The following is a 15714-nucleotide window of genomic DNA, read 5'->3' as shown; positions in this document are numbered from 1 at the left end:
TTTGTAATTGGAGAACCGCTGGATTTTCAGACCTCAGCTCTGAACCTATTTTGAGAACTGCCCTCTTTCCCAATCCAAGTTCCAGATGTAGGATCTTGGGGTTTAAAACAACAACAACTAACAAACAAACAAAACACACACACACACACACACACACACAAACAAACACAAACACACACACAAAAGAAACAGAGCCAGAGTCCAAGCGAGAAACACACAGGACTTCTATACAGAAGGCCCAGCTACTCTCACCAGGACCTAAGTGAGTTTCCACTTACAGATTCTGAGCTGAGAAGGCCCCCCACCACTGCACATCTTCCCTGTCTTTCTCAACACAGCTCCTGAGCAGAGAGAGTGTTCAGACGCCTCTAGATTTATGCTTCAGATGATGGTGGAACCACCTTCCTCATATGAGGGAAGTAGATTTTGTTTCTTAGTTTAACACTGATCAGCACAGTAGTCAGGTTTCTATAGGTCCTGCCAGACCCAGAGCCCATCTATGGGGCAGGTAGATTGGTTTATTCCAGAAATAGCTCTTCTGGTTGAAACCACCTCCCAGACTCAACATATTCCCCAAGGGAGGGCCACGTGGATTCCAATGCACCCTTTTGAAATGTTATTGGCACGACTTCCATGGGTCACTTCAAATTTAGATTTGAAGTTAGAGGATTACTAAAACTTCTCCAACCCCGTCCATTCTGGGATTTTAAGGATCTCTCTCTAACGAAAAAGCTCCATGTTCAGCTGCTTCCTACTTACAAGCTCTTCCTTTGACGAACTCTCCTTGGAGAGGTGACAGTGTCCTGCTCCTTCCTGAAATCCCAGCGTGATTCAGAAAATCTCATTCTGTCTCATCTTTCTAACCTGGTTACCTTTTCCTCATATTTCCAACTTCAGCGAGTCCTCCTTATCTCCTCTTCCACTTCAATCACAGTCGTGTCATCTTGCAATGGAGTGTGACCCATCATGAAATGGAACCCCTAACGTCCATCTTTCCATGTAATAGCCAATCTCTCCACAGGGTTATTTGAGATAAATGGGACCGTGTTTACGATTACCGCACACACGTGAGGAGGAAGCTTGTTCATCCTACTTTACCAAGTCAAAAACAGTTGTTCTAAGCACACTACACCCAGATACCCAAACCATTAACAACTGACTACACAGGAGCCTTCAGGCTGTGTGCCTAACCTGAATTAAATTGCACCTAAGTGTCCACAGACAATGTTGAACCTTCCCGAGGTCCTGGAGAGATGAAAGTGGAAGGAAAGCCCAGAAGAATATTTGATGAGACCCCATTTCTTAGGTAGGGGTTTGAGTCTCTTTTCTCAGGAAAAGTCTGTCTTTATTTCCTGATCCCTCCTCCCAACAAGCCCAGCCCAGAGCCCTCACAAGGCCACAACACAGAGGCTTTTATAACCGTTTTCCTTTATTGTGCTTGGTGGGACACCCAGAAGGTTGGGCTGGGGGTGATACTCACGGAGACAGAGAACACACAAAAGGATAAACTACACGCTGCCTCCCAGTGGCCCCTGGTTCTCTATCTCTGGGTCAGGTCAGGCCCCCCTTTCTCCTGGGGTGTAACCTGGCCCAGGTCCCCAAGTCCACCACTGCCACCATTACTGACTGGCCTCACGGTACTGGTACATCAGGTCACTGACGTCTGTACTTTCCACTTTCAACCAACCGTCCTCCTTCACGTGGTACACTGCAGGCAAAGGAGAAAGAACAGAGTCGGGCTTCCCTGGTGGCGCAGTGGTTGAGAGTCCGCCTGCCGATGCAGGGGACACGGGTTCGTGCCCCGGTCTGGGAAGATCCCACATGCCAGGGAGCGGCTGGGCCCGTGAGGTACCACAAAAAAAAAAAAAAAAAAAAAGAACAGAGTCACCTTCCCTTCAGCAAGATCCTGCTAATGATGTTATGTTGAAGGCGACAACAGCAACACACATTCTCAAAGCCCTTATTATGGGGATTGCAATGCCCCCTTCAGGCTCTGAAAACCCGTTCCCTGCCACTCAGCCTCCCCCATGTCTCCCAATCTCAACCCCCCTCCTTCTTCCTCACTCCCCAGGGGCGTGGCAGGGGAGGAGGGCATTGGTCTCTTACTATTGACAACGCCTCCAGAATAGCTGTCTCGGTGGGTGGCATGAACAATTGCCCTTCGGCCCAGGTCACAGGCCTCTTCAATGCTAAGGTCAGGTCTATAGCCAGTATCCATGACCCCATAGGCATGGGAGCACCCACTACCGGTGGAGAACATATTTCCCGAGAGCCGAGTCCCATCTGCATCCACGTAGTAGAGTCCAGGCCCCTATAGGATGCAAGAAGGGTCTAGGTTGGAAGTGGAAAGGAAGTTGTTGGTAACAGTCAGATTCAAGTGTGAGCCATGAGAAGTGGACCAAAGACTTAGGCTGACCCCAGGAACATCTGAACTAGGAGAACACTGTGGGAACAATCATAGCACTTAAGGGAGGAAAAACAAACTTGGAATCAGCTATTTGATCCAAAGGGACAAGCTTATGAAACAATGGTCCACATCCAGACCCAGAAATTGCCAGTGGGTAACAGTTCTATAACCGAGTGTTCTCTGTGCCACGTACCCTGTAGGGGAGGGAGTGGGAGTGTAAGGTGGGGAAACTGACCTCTCATCCACATGTGGGAATATGGAGAAGGGAGGGGACTCACTTTCTTGTCCCAGCCACAGATCATGCTGCCCATGGAGAGGCCCATGCCCCGGTACTGGCACATCATGTTGGAGAGCAGTTTGGAGGCTGCAGACACAGAGATACGCTCACCATTCCGCAGATAGTACAGCCTGGGTGAGAACAGGAAGGTTCCAGGAGAGGACTTAGAGGTGACAGGAGAAGGCTAGCCCTCCTAGCAGCCCACTTGATGGGCAGAAAATGATTGAAGAGATAAGCATTTGAAAGGAGTGGTTTTGTAGGATCTAAGGATGGGGAAAGATTTGGAATGTATATAGAATTAACTTTTCTTTAGTTTTTGGCTATGTGGCATGTGAAGCATAGTTCCCTACCAGGGATGGAACCTGCGCCCTCTGCATTGGAAGGCGGAGTCTTAACCACTGGACCACCAGGGAAGTCGTCAAAACCACACAAAGAGGGCTTCCCTGGTGGCGCAGTGGTTGCGGGCCTGCCTGCCAATGCAGGGAACATGGGTTCGTGCCCCAGTCCGGGAAGATCCCACATGCCGCGGAGCGGCTGGGCCCGTGAGCCATGGCCGCTGAGCCTGCGCGTCCGGACCCCCGCAACGGGAGAGGCCACAACAGTGAGAGGCCCGCGTACCAGAAAAAAGAAAACAAAAAACAACAAAAAAACACATAAAGAAATCCCAGTAGGGACTTCCCTGGTGGCGCAGTGGTTAAGAATCTGCCTGCCAATGCAGGGGACATGGGTTCAAGCCCTGGTCCAGTAAGATCTCACATGCAGCGAAGCAACTAAGCCCGTGCGCCACAACTACTGAGCCTGCGTGCCACAACTACAGAAGTCCGCTCACCTAGAGCCCGTGCTCTGCAACAAGAGAAGCCACCGCAATGAGAGAAGCCCACGCACTGCAACGAAGACCCAATGCAGCCAAAATAAATAAATAAATAAATAAATTTTAAAAAAGAAATCCCAGTAAATGATAGGATCCCACCAGGGTCGATGCTATTGGTGCTAAATATTGATAATTGACAAATGATGTGGCTTCTTGGCAGGAGCACAGGCTGAGATTTGGGAGAAGGTTTTTAACCACCAAAAGGCTGTTTTGTGAAATATGACATTAGCACTAAGATGCTGGGGGCAGTTAGGAGCAGTGATCTGGAAGATGAAGAATCCAGGCTTAGAAGGGAGGTAAGGGGCTAGGCCTACCTGCACTCCTTCGCCAGCAGACGCTCCCAGTACTGACAGTCAGCTGCACAGCCAGACATGGTGCCAAGCAGGTAAGGGTTCATCTCAATCACCTTGTTCACCGTTAATGTGCCTGGAAGAAGATGGAGTTTGGGGAGAGGAGGAATGACCCCACAGCTCTCCCTGTGTGTCCTAAAACAATATCTGGTCCCACTTTGGTGTAGATGCTGGGCTCCTGCTGAGAGGAGGACCCAGCTCCCCAGATTCTGCCAGCTGAAGAACACACACTCACCAATGTAATTCCCAGCCGAGGCCCGAGAATCCACAGCCACAATCAGCCCATGCTGGAACTTGAAGGCCAGCGTGGTCGTGCCATGAGCCATCTCGATCTGAATGTTCCTTTCTCCATTCCCACCCAGGGACCGGAAGAATTCAGTGGGCTAAGGAGATAGAAAAGGCAGAGAAAGGGCCACTGAAAACTTCTGAAGCTGGGCACTCCAGGAAAAGAATGTAGAGGAAGGAGATACCCAGAAATTCTCCAACCACCAATAAATGAAACAGTTAATAACCTAGCTCTACAAGGAAATGGTTTGGGAGAAGGGAAAGAAGAGGCCATGACACCAACCTTTTCCATATGCCAGCACAATAGACTAAGTGCTACACTAGATTAACTTAGAACAATGGCTTTCAACTCTCATTTTGTATTAGAATTATCTGGGCAATTTTAAAACCTCCTGAGATTCTGATTCAGTTGGTCTTGGGTGGGACCTGGACACTGGTATTTTTTTTAATTGCCCTATAATTGATGTTAATGTGTAGCCGAGATATAGATGCATTTATTTAGGGCAGACTGTGTCTTGTAAGACAGCAGCATTCAGTGGAAATACTTCAAGTTTGTTTCAAGTTTAATTTTTAATATATTTGAACTATTAATTAATTAAAATAAAATATACAATCAGTTGTATTAACTACAAACGTTAAATCTCAGGATGAGCCAAGCTCATCTTAGCCTCAGGGTCTTTGCTGTTGGCCTGCAATACTTTGAAGCTTTGCCTGGATGGCTTCTTCTCTTTATTAAGGTTTCCACTCTGTTGCTCCTTTAGAGAGACCGTCTGTGAGTGTCTCCCAAAATACCTCCCCCAATTTCTTATCTCATTGTTTTTAAAGGTTTTCATTAAAACACTTTAATTTCCTGAAATTGTCTTATTTTCATTTGTTTTTTGTTGGCTTCCTTGCAAAATGTAAACAGAGATCTTGTCTGTCTTGTTTTAACATGTGTCTATCCCTAGCACAAGGAGTGGAGTTTGGCATATAGTAAGTACTCAATGAATATCTGTTGAATGAATGAATGAACGGCGAAAATTTAGTCCATCTGTTTATAAGCTAAACTGACTCTCCCAACTTTGAACACAAATTCTGTGTACCTTCCTTCCTAGAAAACTGGAAAAAGAACACACCTGGTACACAGGTAGAGGTATTCTGAATTCAGTTTAAAATAAAGGTGATTTGATAAAGCCTTCATTCGTAGCTGGGATTGTGACTCTTACTTGATGATAAAACCATGTTTCTGGAAAGTATTAATTGTGTTTTACAATAAATTGACATCTCTGATACATAAAAAAAAAGTGCTACCATAACTGAACATTTTAAGGGTGACTGTAATGGTTTTCCATTCATAGGTCATTTAACCCTCAGGAAAAACGTTTTATGAATATTATCCCCATTTTACAGAAGAGACACCCAAGACCTAGACTAAGGGACTTGATCCAAGGCACACAACTGTGAGTGGCTGAGCCCAGGCTAAACGCTCGAGTTCATAGGTTTTGCAAGACACTACACAGCCCCTGTATCATAGGATAGGCCCATGAGAAAAGCTTCGTGATTTGTTTGTGATGGAGAACGGGCAGGAAAGCTCTCCGGTCTCCCGATGGGAGCCCCCTTCCCGCTCACCTCTCCTTCTTTGTCCTAATCTGCACCTCCTAACCCTCAGGCGGCCAGCCCCCAAGTCCCACGTGGCCTCTTCCCTGGCTCCGGCCCTAGACCCTGGACGTGGCTCTGCTAGACTAAAGGATGGCCCCCTCCGCATTTCCCCGCCTCCGGACAGTCTCAAGGAAGACCCTCCATTACTCTGCTCCCTCCTGCCCGCCTCCCACGGGATTTTCTTACAGCCCTGACCTGCATTCCCAGGGGGAGGGCGAGCTCCGGAGATCGCAGAGAGAAACTGTAGTGACCGGGGTCCGAGCGCTGCCGGCTTCCCGCGTGAGGGAAAGCCCAGTCCTCCCGCTGCCCGCGCGGGGCTCCGCACACGTCCAGCAGCGCCATGACCGCCCAGCACCCGGAGATCTGGCGGCTCTCGGAGGAGGAAGTGAAAGCGAAAGCCCGAAGCCTTAAGGGGAGGGAACCAGAATTTTTTCCACATCCCCCTGCCCTTCTCGAGAAGTGTCCAGTGGGCGTATGGGGACCAGGAGTATTATGCTGGGGACAGGCTTCTCTGATCCGCCTTCATGGAAATTAGGGAAACGGGGGTGATAGACTGCCAGAAGAAAGGAAGAAAGAGAGCGAGCAGCTCGAAAGCTCCCTGGGCGATGAGGTTACTGTAAGAGACACCGACAGGCTGGGGCATCCTCCGGGGACAGTTATGGGGTGGGCAGGGGTCATAGCATCAAAAGCGTAGCCTTAACCAGAAATCTGGAAGTCAGTGAGAACCTGGGAGCAGTTTCAAACCGGGAATGGGGGAGGGGTGTGCCTAGGAGCATCGCTTTATAGAAGTAGGGGAGGGATAGGAGTACGTGGGGGCACTGAGTCTTGAGGACAGACAGGTCTTGGGGAGACAGGCAATAGAATACACCTGCAGCGTTTGGGGGAAGGGAGCACCAAGGAGAGGGTGCAGCCTCTGAATCCTTCGACCCAGTCCCTCCTAGGGCCTCTCCCAGCTCGACGGTCTCCCTGACCTGTAGCCACCCACAAGAACTGCCCTTTCTGACCGCACCTACTTGCGTAATTCTTGCTTGACTGAGCACTGTCTTGTTCAACGTCTCTAAAACCCGCCTCTCCTTGCAACCTGAGTTGGCCTAATCTGCCCGGCAACTGTTGACGTCACATGACCACGGCCCTCCCTGAATGGAAGAGATCTACTAGACCACCCCGCCCACTACGCTGAGTTCCCGGGGCAGGTGCCACTGCAGAACCCGGCGAGCCCTGCTGTAACGGACCGGGGTGGGCAAGCGAACGAGGTGGTGAACTTCCTCTAGACGTGCTCATCCTCCATCCTCCATCTCCGGGCTCTGAGGCACTGCAGCTGCTGGTGCCTGCTGGAGGACACCGTATCCCCGTTTGGCTCATCCTTGGGGGTGGGCACAGGGGGATGGAGAAGTGAAGGGGGCAACCATAGGAAATAGAAAACTTAAGGGAAAAGATGGCACACTCAGGGCTGGGAAACACTGAGGATGTTGAAGGAGGGAGGGACCCAGCTCCTGAAAATGGCGCTGCAATGGTCGGTGGGCCACTTGGTCCACTGAAAACACGAGAAACCACAGTACAAGACACCAATTTTATTATAAATATCAAGAAACCACAGGGTATTTATGGGCCAGCATATGCCTCGGGTGAGGTTGAAAAGGAGCTGACCTTCCATTTCTGTGTATTCTAAATATTTCTCATGCTAGCCACACCAACCCTGGCTCCAAACCCAGTTACACCAAGGAGTTCTGAAGCCTGTTTTCTTCCAGGAAATCTGTATAACCAAGAGGAGCTTGGAGAGCAGCTAACACTCATGGCAAAATTTCAGGCATCACCTCAGGGGTTACGTTTTAGAATGTCACCCCTCCCAGTAGCAGCTGCCCACTCTGCAACTCTGGTAAGACCTTTGTTCTCAAACTCTCCACTATAGAGAGGAGGGAAAAAGGGAAGGAGATGGAGTGTGCAGATCTGAGGAGTCTTTCATTCTGGAGCACCTGACCCACCAGGAGCCTGAACCATGGTGCAATAGCGTCCCTTATTCGCCATGAGCTGCTGGTGGGTTCCCGCCTCAATGATGGTGCCTCCTTCCAGAAAGAGGATGTGGTGAGCCTGCTTCACCAAGCTGAGGCGCTGGGTGATGAGAAGCACAGACCGAGAGCACCGCTCAGGGCTTTTATACAGGAGCTCCTCCACCTGAGAAAAAACATACACTCTGTCAGACCAGGGGACCACTCCCAGCTCAGGGAGACATCTGTGTTTCCAGAGCTGGGACAGACCTCGCCAGGATCATTGCCACCTCTGCCAATAACCCAAAGGAAACTGAAGATTCTCCTTCTGGGTGCTTCTCTGTCAAACCTTTGATTTGTGAAGGGCTGTTTACATGAGGTGGCAACGGTGGAATAAAAGAAAGAGGCCTAAACTGGGAGATTGGGATTCACACACTACTGTATATAAAATAGATAACTAATAAGAACCTACTATATAGCACAGCGAACTCTACTCAGTACCCTGTAATGGTCTATATGGGAAAAAAAAATCTAAAAAAAAAAAAAATCACTTTGTTGTACACCTGAAACGAATACAACATTGTAAATCAACTATACTCCAACAAAAAAAAATTTTTTAAAGTAATGAAAGAAAGAGCCCTAGGGTGAAACCCGTAAGAAAAGAGTGAAAGGTATTGAATAGTCTCTCCTCTCTAATTTTTAAATTCTCTTTTAAGGAAATATAACTTACTAGTAAAGAGCATGAGCATTCAAGTCAGGCAGACTTGAATTGGGGTCCAGGCTCTGCTATTCAATAGCTGAATGACAGTGAGCATGTTATTCAACCTCTCTTAGCCTCTGTTTTATCATCTGTTGGATGAGGGTAACAACACCCAGCTCACAAGCATTCATGATGAATAAGTGAGCAAGAGACTACATCCAGCACGTCCAGCACATAGTAAAAGTTCAATTCATATTAGTATTATGAGGGCGGTCTTTTGCTTATGTTTGGCTTCACAGATTCAGGGTCTATAGATCATCTCTTTTAACTGGTTTTAGGCATCTTGGGGAGAAGCTAACGGGAACTGAGAATTGCAAGGACCAGTTTGGAGAATTATGATGTTAATATAATAACAAAGGATGAGTGAAGGAAGGAGGACTGGATGGGAAATAGGCATTAAGAAGATGACTCTCGGGCTTCCCTGGTGGCGCAGTGGTTGAGAGTCCGCCTGCCGATGCAGGGGACACGGGTTTGTGCCCTGGTCCGGGAGGATCCCACATGCCGCGGAGCGGCTGGGCCTGTGAGCCATGACCGCTGGGCCTGCACGTCCAGAGCCTGTGCTCCGCAACGGGAGAGGCCACAACAGTGAGAGGCCCGCGTACCGCAAAAAAAAAAAGAAGATGATGACTCTCTTACACAGGACTGGCTGTTTATATCCAGGGCACTGGTAACATCATCCAGGATGAGTACACACGGTTTCCGGATCAAGGCTCGAGCCAAGGCCACTCTCTGTCGCTGACCCCCTGACAGCTGGCCCCCAGCCTCACCTACTTCTGCAGAGACAAGGGCCAAGGTGAGAGCTGAATAAGCACACGCACGCACACGCACACGTACACGCACACCAAGGACTGATGGATGCAGCAAGATAGAGAAGGTTCTGGGAAGGTAAAGGAGTTCTGAGGACATGAGGATAAAAGAGCCATAGGAACAAGATCTTACAACTTCAAACTGATGTCAGTGGGGTGGGGGGAGCTAAGGAATCAAGGCAAGACTACTGGGGTTACAAGGAAGGTAAAGATGTCTGGGTGGTGATGTGAGTGGAGAGAGCACCTGTGTCGTAGCCTTGAGGGAGTACAGAGATGAACCCGTGGGCTCCGGACTCCACTGCAGCAGCTGTGATGTCCTCCATGGTTGGCTTCTGGACCAGGCCATAGGCAATATTTTCTTTAAAGCTTCTTCCAAATAGCTGTGGCTCTTGTCCCACAGCAGCCACCTGGGACAAAATACGATGCAGAGTCATAGAACAAGGAACACAGGAGTGTGGTTCTCTAGAGACTGAAGACTGAGAATCTCTACTGGAAGCATATCACAAAATTACACAGCCTCTCTCCTGACCACGCGCTCACCTCCACCTAAGGTCTCCTAACGCTCTGTTCAGAGTGCTCGGTAAGAATGCTCTTCTGACTTGAGGCTCCCTGCCCTCCCCCATGCCATCTTGTAGCTCACCTGTCTGTGCAGGTAGCAGTGCTCATATTTGGGAAGGGGCTCCCCGTCCAGGAGCACCTGCCCCTCGGTGGGCTGGTACAGATTCTGCAGCAGGGCAGCCACTGTGCTCTTCCCAGACCCATTGGGCCCCACCAGCGCCGTCACCTCACCAGGACGAAGGGTGAACGTCAGCCCCTGGAAGCCAGAGAATCACACACACTAAGAGGCAGCCGGAGGCCCCTAAGCTTGAGACCTGTCAGTCATTGTCTTGTTACGTTGTCTTGTCAATGTCTTCCCCCAGAGAAGAGAGGAGGAAAATGGTGAAGTACAGCAACTACTCCCCTTCCACATGCACAGACACCTCCCCATGGAGTAGAGACGGAAGATGAAACAAAGACAAAGGCAAACACTAAGACCACTGTGCCACACAGGCAATCTCAGAGAGCATGACAAAAACGAAAACAATCACATTCCAAACCACAGATGGAAAGAAAAAGGAAGACTGGAGACACAGCTTTTGCTTCCATGACGCCTTAGGACAGGAGAGCCTTCTCCCTGAGAGCCTCCTCTTCCATTCTTCTTGGAAATCCAGCCTGGTCCTTGAGCTCGGGGGCAGTTTTATGGAACGCGTGAGCTTGTCTTTGCCTCTGAAGGGTGAGGGAGGCTCTACCTAAACCTGGTGCTAAGCAGGTTGAAGGCAGGGAGGAAATTTAAGGTGGTCGAGTTGAGGGTGAGGTTGGTAGAATACAGGGATTGGTAGGTTGTACCTGCAGCACTGGGACATCTAGACGGTTTGGGTAGGCGAAGGAGACACCCTGGAACTGGACGAGGCCCTGCAACTTTAAGGAAGTGAACACACCACTGGCTGGGCAGTGAGGGATCTGGTCCAGGTATTCAAATATTTTCTCTGAAGAGCCCACAGCCTTCTGTAGCCTGGGATAGATGGACAGCAGTACCTGGAGGGGAGGTATGAATAGTGAGGCGGGGGATGGGAGGGACCCAATCTGTTACCAGGGTTATGTGATGTGAGAAGGGCAAAGGAGGGAAGGAAAGTGATTCAGATGGAGACGGCACAGGGGAAGGAAAAGCACTGGGGAGTGAGAACGGAAGGACCTCACCTCAACAGCTGTGGTGAACTGGTTCTGGTAAAGAACAAAGGCGACCAGGTGCCCACTGCTTACAGACCCACTTGTCACCAGCTGCCCACCAAAATACAGGATTCCCACCTTCAGCAGCAATCCTGAGATCTGTGGAGACCACAGAGAAAAGGGACTGTGGGAGGAAAACCTAAAATTCTGGTGCAAAGATCCAGAATCATTAACAGTAAGGAGAGAGAGCGTCCCATTTCCACCAGTAACTCAGGGGGTTCAATAGGTATTAAAGAATGAACCATAGCGTGCCATGGAATCTCACTCGGTTACCCATGATAGAAGTCAACTATCACCATCACCATCACCAGTAGTGCCTTGTTTGGGGAACGTCTTGCTCTTCACAAAAGGTTTTTATGAATGTAATGTCATCTAACATTCATATCAAGAGCCCTATAAACTAGGTTATATTACTCCCATTTTTTTAAAATGAGAAAAAAGTCTCAGAGAAAGTAAGTTACTAGCCCGTGGTCCCAGCGCTAGTAAATGGCAGCATCAAGGCAGGAACTTCTGATCGCTGATCTAGTTCTCTGTCAATTATATCACAAGATGCCCCGCATCCTTGGCTTCCGCTGTTCCCATGGTTCTCAGGAGTACATCCGCATAGTTCAGGCATGAAGCAGGCCCAGGTGCAGGAATGCATAGCTCCCTGAGCACCCCCCATGAGGCAAAGGAAGGCCCTGGGACTGGAAGACTTTCCTACAAAGTGGGTCGGGGAGATTTTGTGCACCCTACGGAAAGGAAGCCATCTAGCATGCCTAAAGAGGGAGGGGGTTAGGAACACTGAGTGGGGTCATGGAGCCTCTGGTTGCTGGGATACAGACACTGAACCCACCATTGCCCAGCGGAGGAAGAGTGTGGAGCAGGGTCATGGGACAGGGAATGGCACTGAAGTAGTCCCCTGCCAAGGGGACCAGGGAATAGGCATTCATCCCCAGGTGCTCACACGGGTGGTCCAGAGGTTGACCGCGTAGGCCAGGGCCTCCTTCTGGTTGAGTGTCTTCATTTCATGCAGCTTTTGCCTGAACTTCTGGGCCTCACCCTCTTCGTTGGCAAAGCTCCGGACTGTAGGCATGGCTGACAGCACCTCAATGGCCACCTGGCTGGATTTTGCCAGAGATTCCTGCACCTGTGCTGCCAGCACCTGTGGAGACATGGACAAGAGATGTCACACGTGGTTGGCAAACCATAAGGGACGCTAGGACCTGAGTTATCCAATTGTAGATTAAAGGTGAGAAAGGGCAGAGAGACAGAAGAGAAAGGGACACAGCTATATCCCCCACGGATACTAAAGAGATACAGAGAAGAGGAAAGTGACTCAGAAGGGTCATAGAGGATCATATTCTTGAGACTGGTGATCATATTCCTTTTTTTAGTTTTCATTTTATATTGGAGTACAGTTGATTTACAATATTATATTAGTTTCAGGAATACCGCGAAGTGATTTAGTTATACATACATACGTATCTATTCTCTTCCAGAGTTCTTTCGTATATATGCTATTACAGAGTATTAGGTAGAGTTCCTTGTGCTATACAGTAGGCCCTTGTTACTTATCTGTCTTATATATAGTAGTGTGTATATGTTAATCCCAACCTCGGTGATCATATGCTTAAAGACAGACGGTAGGCAGACATTAGAAGACACAGAGAAGGTGAAGATCAACACTGAGCAATCCAGGAACGTGGACAAGGAGTTTCAAAAAGATGAAGAATCAGCGAAGGTGCCAGGAAAGAAATCTGTGAGGAGAGCCCACCAAGTCTGGGCGATGAGGGTCAGTATAGGTTGAGGCAACTCCCTGGACATACCTTGTGCCATTTTCCCAGCTTCTCAGGCAGAAGGAAGAGTAGTGGCAGGGCGAGCAGGGTGACCATGGTGAGGGACGGGGAGCCCCAGAGCATGAGCCCCAAGAGACACAGTCCACGGCAGAGGTACCACAGAAAGAGGCTCAGGTCCGAACTCAGAGACTCACTCACGGTGGACGTGTCCTCTGTGACCCGAGATGTGATGGCACCTGCCAAGGGTTGAGGAGAAGAGAGTGAGTGAGTGAGAAACTCAGAGTGATGGGAGGGACTGGCAATGAGCCAGGGTGCCAGGGGGAGGGGTTCTAAGCAGGTCTGGAAAACAAGGTCAGTGGTTTAGGGAGGCTTGGACTCTCAACTCAAGGAGAATGGGTTCCAGAGGAAAAGCCTGGTCAAAGACCTTCCTTTTAACTCTAAAGAAATTGATGCCCTTGTGAATTTCTAATTCTCTGACAGATTTCTGTTCTCTAAAGAACTTGTATATCCCCTGCACATAGGCAGGAAAAACTTAAACTGATCATATAACAGAGCTGGAGAAAAACGAAGGTGCTGCTAGAAAGCAGTCCAGGAAACTGTAGCAAGTCCTGGATTGGGAATCAAGAGATGGCTTCTATTCCCAAGTTCATCTCTATCCATACGTGTCTATGCAAGTGTTGGCATTTAGGGTCTGGGCCTCAGTTCCCGTCTCTGTAAAACGAGGTGGTTGGACTCTGTGATCTCAAAATTTCCAGGTTTGAAATTCCTGTCGTTTCTATCTAAATACACACAGAGGGATATATTTGTGGGAAAGTCTTGGATGGAAACACTAGGTTTTTCTGCAGATAAGAAGTATATGTATTTTGCTCTTGAGGTACGTCAAGAATAAGACATGACGACGTTTATGTGTGAGAGGAGGATCAAGGTTGTAAGTAAAAATATGTATGGGGATATAAACAGTAAGTGGATGGATAGTGAAAAGAGTTTCATGAGAAACCTGTTCGGTTCTTTTGAAAAAACTCTGTTTTCTGGCACAGGACAGCCCGAAACACCTCTCCCTGCAGGTGGCAGTGCACACGGCCCATGGTGCTGTTGTAGATTCCATCAGCCGTGAACTCCAGCACTGCACTAGAAGGAGACAGAGAAGGAGGGCCAGGCACGGTCAGGGGGCCCCCCAGAAATGCACTCCAGACGGTAGCCCCAACTTTCAACTCCCTCTTTTTCAGGGTTCCCCCATCCCCAGCCTTCCAACTTCAGCCCCCAGACCTGGCTATGGTGAGGACAGACATGAGAGTTATGTTTCGCGCGAAGGCAGCGCCTGTCCTGTCTTGTAGAATCCAGTCCGTGAAACGGCCCGTGAAGAATGGAACAGCCATCTCCCCTGGGGAGGGAGAGAAATACCAAGTCTAAGAAGGTCAGCTCTAACCAGACGGCCCACCCTCCTTTCACCTTTGCCCATAATCCTGGAGGGCAGTGGCAGAAAGACACAATCTACACCTAAACGGGCCACCTGGGAACTCAAAAGCCTGTGGCCCCACAAGACCTTTAGAGGTTGGATGAGGAAGGCTAGGGATCATAGGATGGTCTGCCCCAGAGGAAAGGCCTTGTCCAAGGTGGCCAGTGAAGCAACGCCCGGGGCAGCCCTGGAGTCCAGGACTCCTGACTCCTACCCAGTACAGGGCTCTTCCCTCTCCACTGGGGTGGGGAGTGGGGGCTCTTCTCAAGACCTGAGCTGGGTCCCCTTCCCCTCATCCACATTTCCGAGAACTCATACCAATCTATTTCACTGACCATTACTCTCGATTCCTTCCCAGTCCTCTAGCCTCGTCCCTCTCCCCCTGCATCCCCCTTACCAAGACAGGAGAGTACCACCAGGGCCAGCAGGAGCGGCAGGCGTTGTATCTCTGGGACCAGGAAGCCTAGAAGCCGTCTCACCGCCACTCCAGAAGCCCCGCGAGCTCCTTGCACCCAAAGGTTCCTGATCTTATGCCACAGGGCGGCCGCAGGCAGTGCCGCCGTGTAGCTGAGCGCAAAGGCGTCCAGGCGACTCCCCCAGTGCAGTGGCCGGGTGCTGTGAGCGTCCCCGGGGGCTCCCCACGAGCGCAGCTCTCGGAACGAGGCAAGTGCCGGCAGAGCCAAGCCCAGCGCCGCCGCCAGCGGCTCCAAAGCAGCCAGCCATCCCCGGACTCCTGCGCTTTCTCTCCGGAAGCCCAGCGCTGCCCCGAGGACGCCTCGGGCTCCCAGCCACAGTACCGCCCAGCGGCTCAGGCCCGCCACCCAGACACTGAGCAGCGGCAGCGCAGGGGGTACCAGCAGGGAGGCTATTCGAGGCAGCGCCAGCCGGAGCAGCATCCAGTCGGCGAGGAGCAGCAGCGCTGTCCCCAGGCACGCGAGGGAGGCTCGGGAGAGGCGGAGACACCCGCAGGGAGCGGGGGACTCCGAGCAGGCCATGGGCGCGCGCGGTTCGAGGCCGGTCCAGGTCCTGGGACTCTCGCCGTCCTCGCCAAGACGGAGTCTAGTCTCTGGACGCTGTTGGAGTCGTAGCAGGGCGGGCCCCCGGACCGCGCCGGGGAGGGAGCAGGGCGAGCCGGGTCGGGGCTTCGGAAAGTCCCGGGAACCCGCCGAGCCCGCGGGCGCTGGCCTGAAGTGAGCAGTTTACAGTAAAGGGAAAACGAAAGCGTCTCCGGCTCCCCACACCCACCCACTCCGAAGGCGGCCCGCCCGGACTATGTGGGGGGAGGGCGTCGACATCAGATCCGAGATTTAGGGGAGCAGCCCTGGTGCTCCACC

General features: G+C 50.6%; 2 protein-coding genes across 2 annotated transcripts; both read right to left on the bottom strand.

Moving 5' to 3' along the window:
- Nucleotides 1–1408: 1408 nt before the first annotated feature.
- On the bottom strand, nt 1409–6220 carry PSMB8 (proteasome 20S subunit beta 8). The gene is made up of 6 exons (XM_019931427.3): nt 6024–6220; nt 4141–4288; nt 3870–3981; nt 2686–2815; nt 2107–2311; nt 1409–1708 (listed from the first exon to the last, which is right to left on the bottom strand). The coding sequence occupies exons 1-6, from the start codon at nt 6168–6170 to the stop codon at nt 1620–1622; spliced, it is 831 nt and encodes a 276-aa protein (XP_019786986.1). The 5' UTR covers nt 6171–6220; the 3' UTR covers nt 1409–1619.
- A 1164-nt stretch (nt 6221–7384) lies between these two features.
- Nucleotides 7385–15694, bottom strand: TAP1 (transporter 1, ATP binding cassette subfamily B member). The gene is made up of 11 exons (XM_004326005.4): nt 14778–15694; nt 14191–14305; nt 13922–14052; nt 12955–13160; nt 12093–12290; nt 11117–11245; nt 10766–10954; nt 10020–10193; nt 9624–9786; nt 9210–9346; nt 7385–8000 (listed from the first exon to the last, which is right to left on the bottom strand). The coding sequence occupies exons 1-11, from the start codon at nt 15373–15375 to the stop codon at nt 7788–7790; spliced, it is 2253 nt and encodes a 750-aa protein (XP_004326053.3). The 5' UTR covers nt 15376–15694; the 3' UTR covers nt 7385–7787.
- Between the last annotated feature and the right edge of the window lie 20 nt (nt 15695–15714).

This window comes from Tursiops truncatus, chromosome 10 (genome assembly GCF_011762595.2).
Source record: "Tursiops truncatus isolate mTurTru1 chromosome 10, mTurTru1.mat.Y, whole genome shotgun sequence".
Lineage (NCBI taxonomy): Eukaryota > Metazoa > Chordata > Mammalia > Artiodactyla > Delphinidae > Tursiops > Tursiops truncatus.
The sequence above is the reverse complement of the archived record's forward strand: the minus strand, read 5'-3'. Positions and strand labels throughout refer to the sequence as shown.

Bases quoted from the DNA above. Each gene is read 5' to 3' on its own strand.
- TAP1 (XM_004326005.4), bottom strand. From the start codon at position 15,375: ATGGCCTGCTCGGAGTCCCCCGCTCCCTGCGGGTGTCTCCGCCTCTCC. The intron at 13,161-13,921 runs GTTTCTCATGAA...AACCCTTGGCAG, and splicing joins TTTTCAAAAGAACCGAACAG to GTGCCATCACATCTCGGGTC. The intron at 12,291-12,954 runs GTATGTCCAGGG...ATGTCTCCACAG, and splicing joins AGCTGGGAAAATGGCACAAG to GTGCTGGCAGCACAGGTGCA.
- PSMB8 (XM_019931427.3), bottom strand. From the start codon at position 6,170: ATGGCGCTGCTGGACGTGTGCGGAGCCCCGCGCGGGCAGCGGGAGGAC. The intron at 3,982-4,140 runs GTGAGTGTGTGT...ATCTTCTTCCAG, and splicing joins CTCGGCTGGGAATTACATTG to GCACATTAACGGTGAACAAG. The intron at 2,312-2,685 runs GTGAGTCCCCTC...TGCATCCTATAG, and splicing joins TCTGTGGCTGGGACAAGAAA to GGGCCTGGACTCTACTACGT.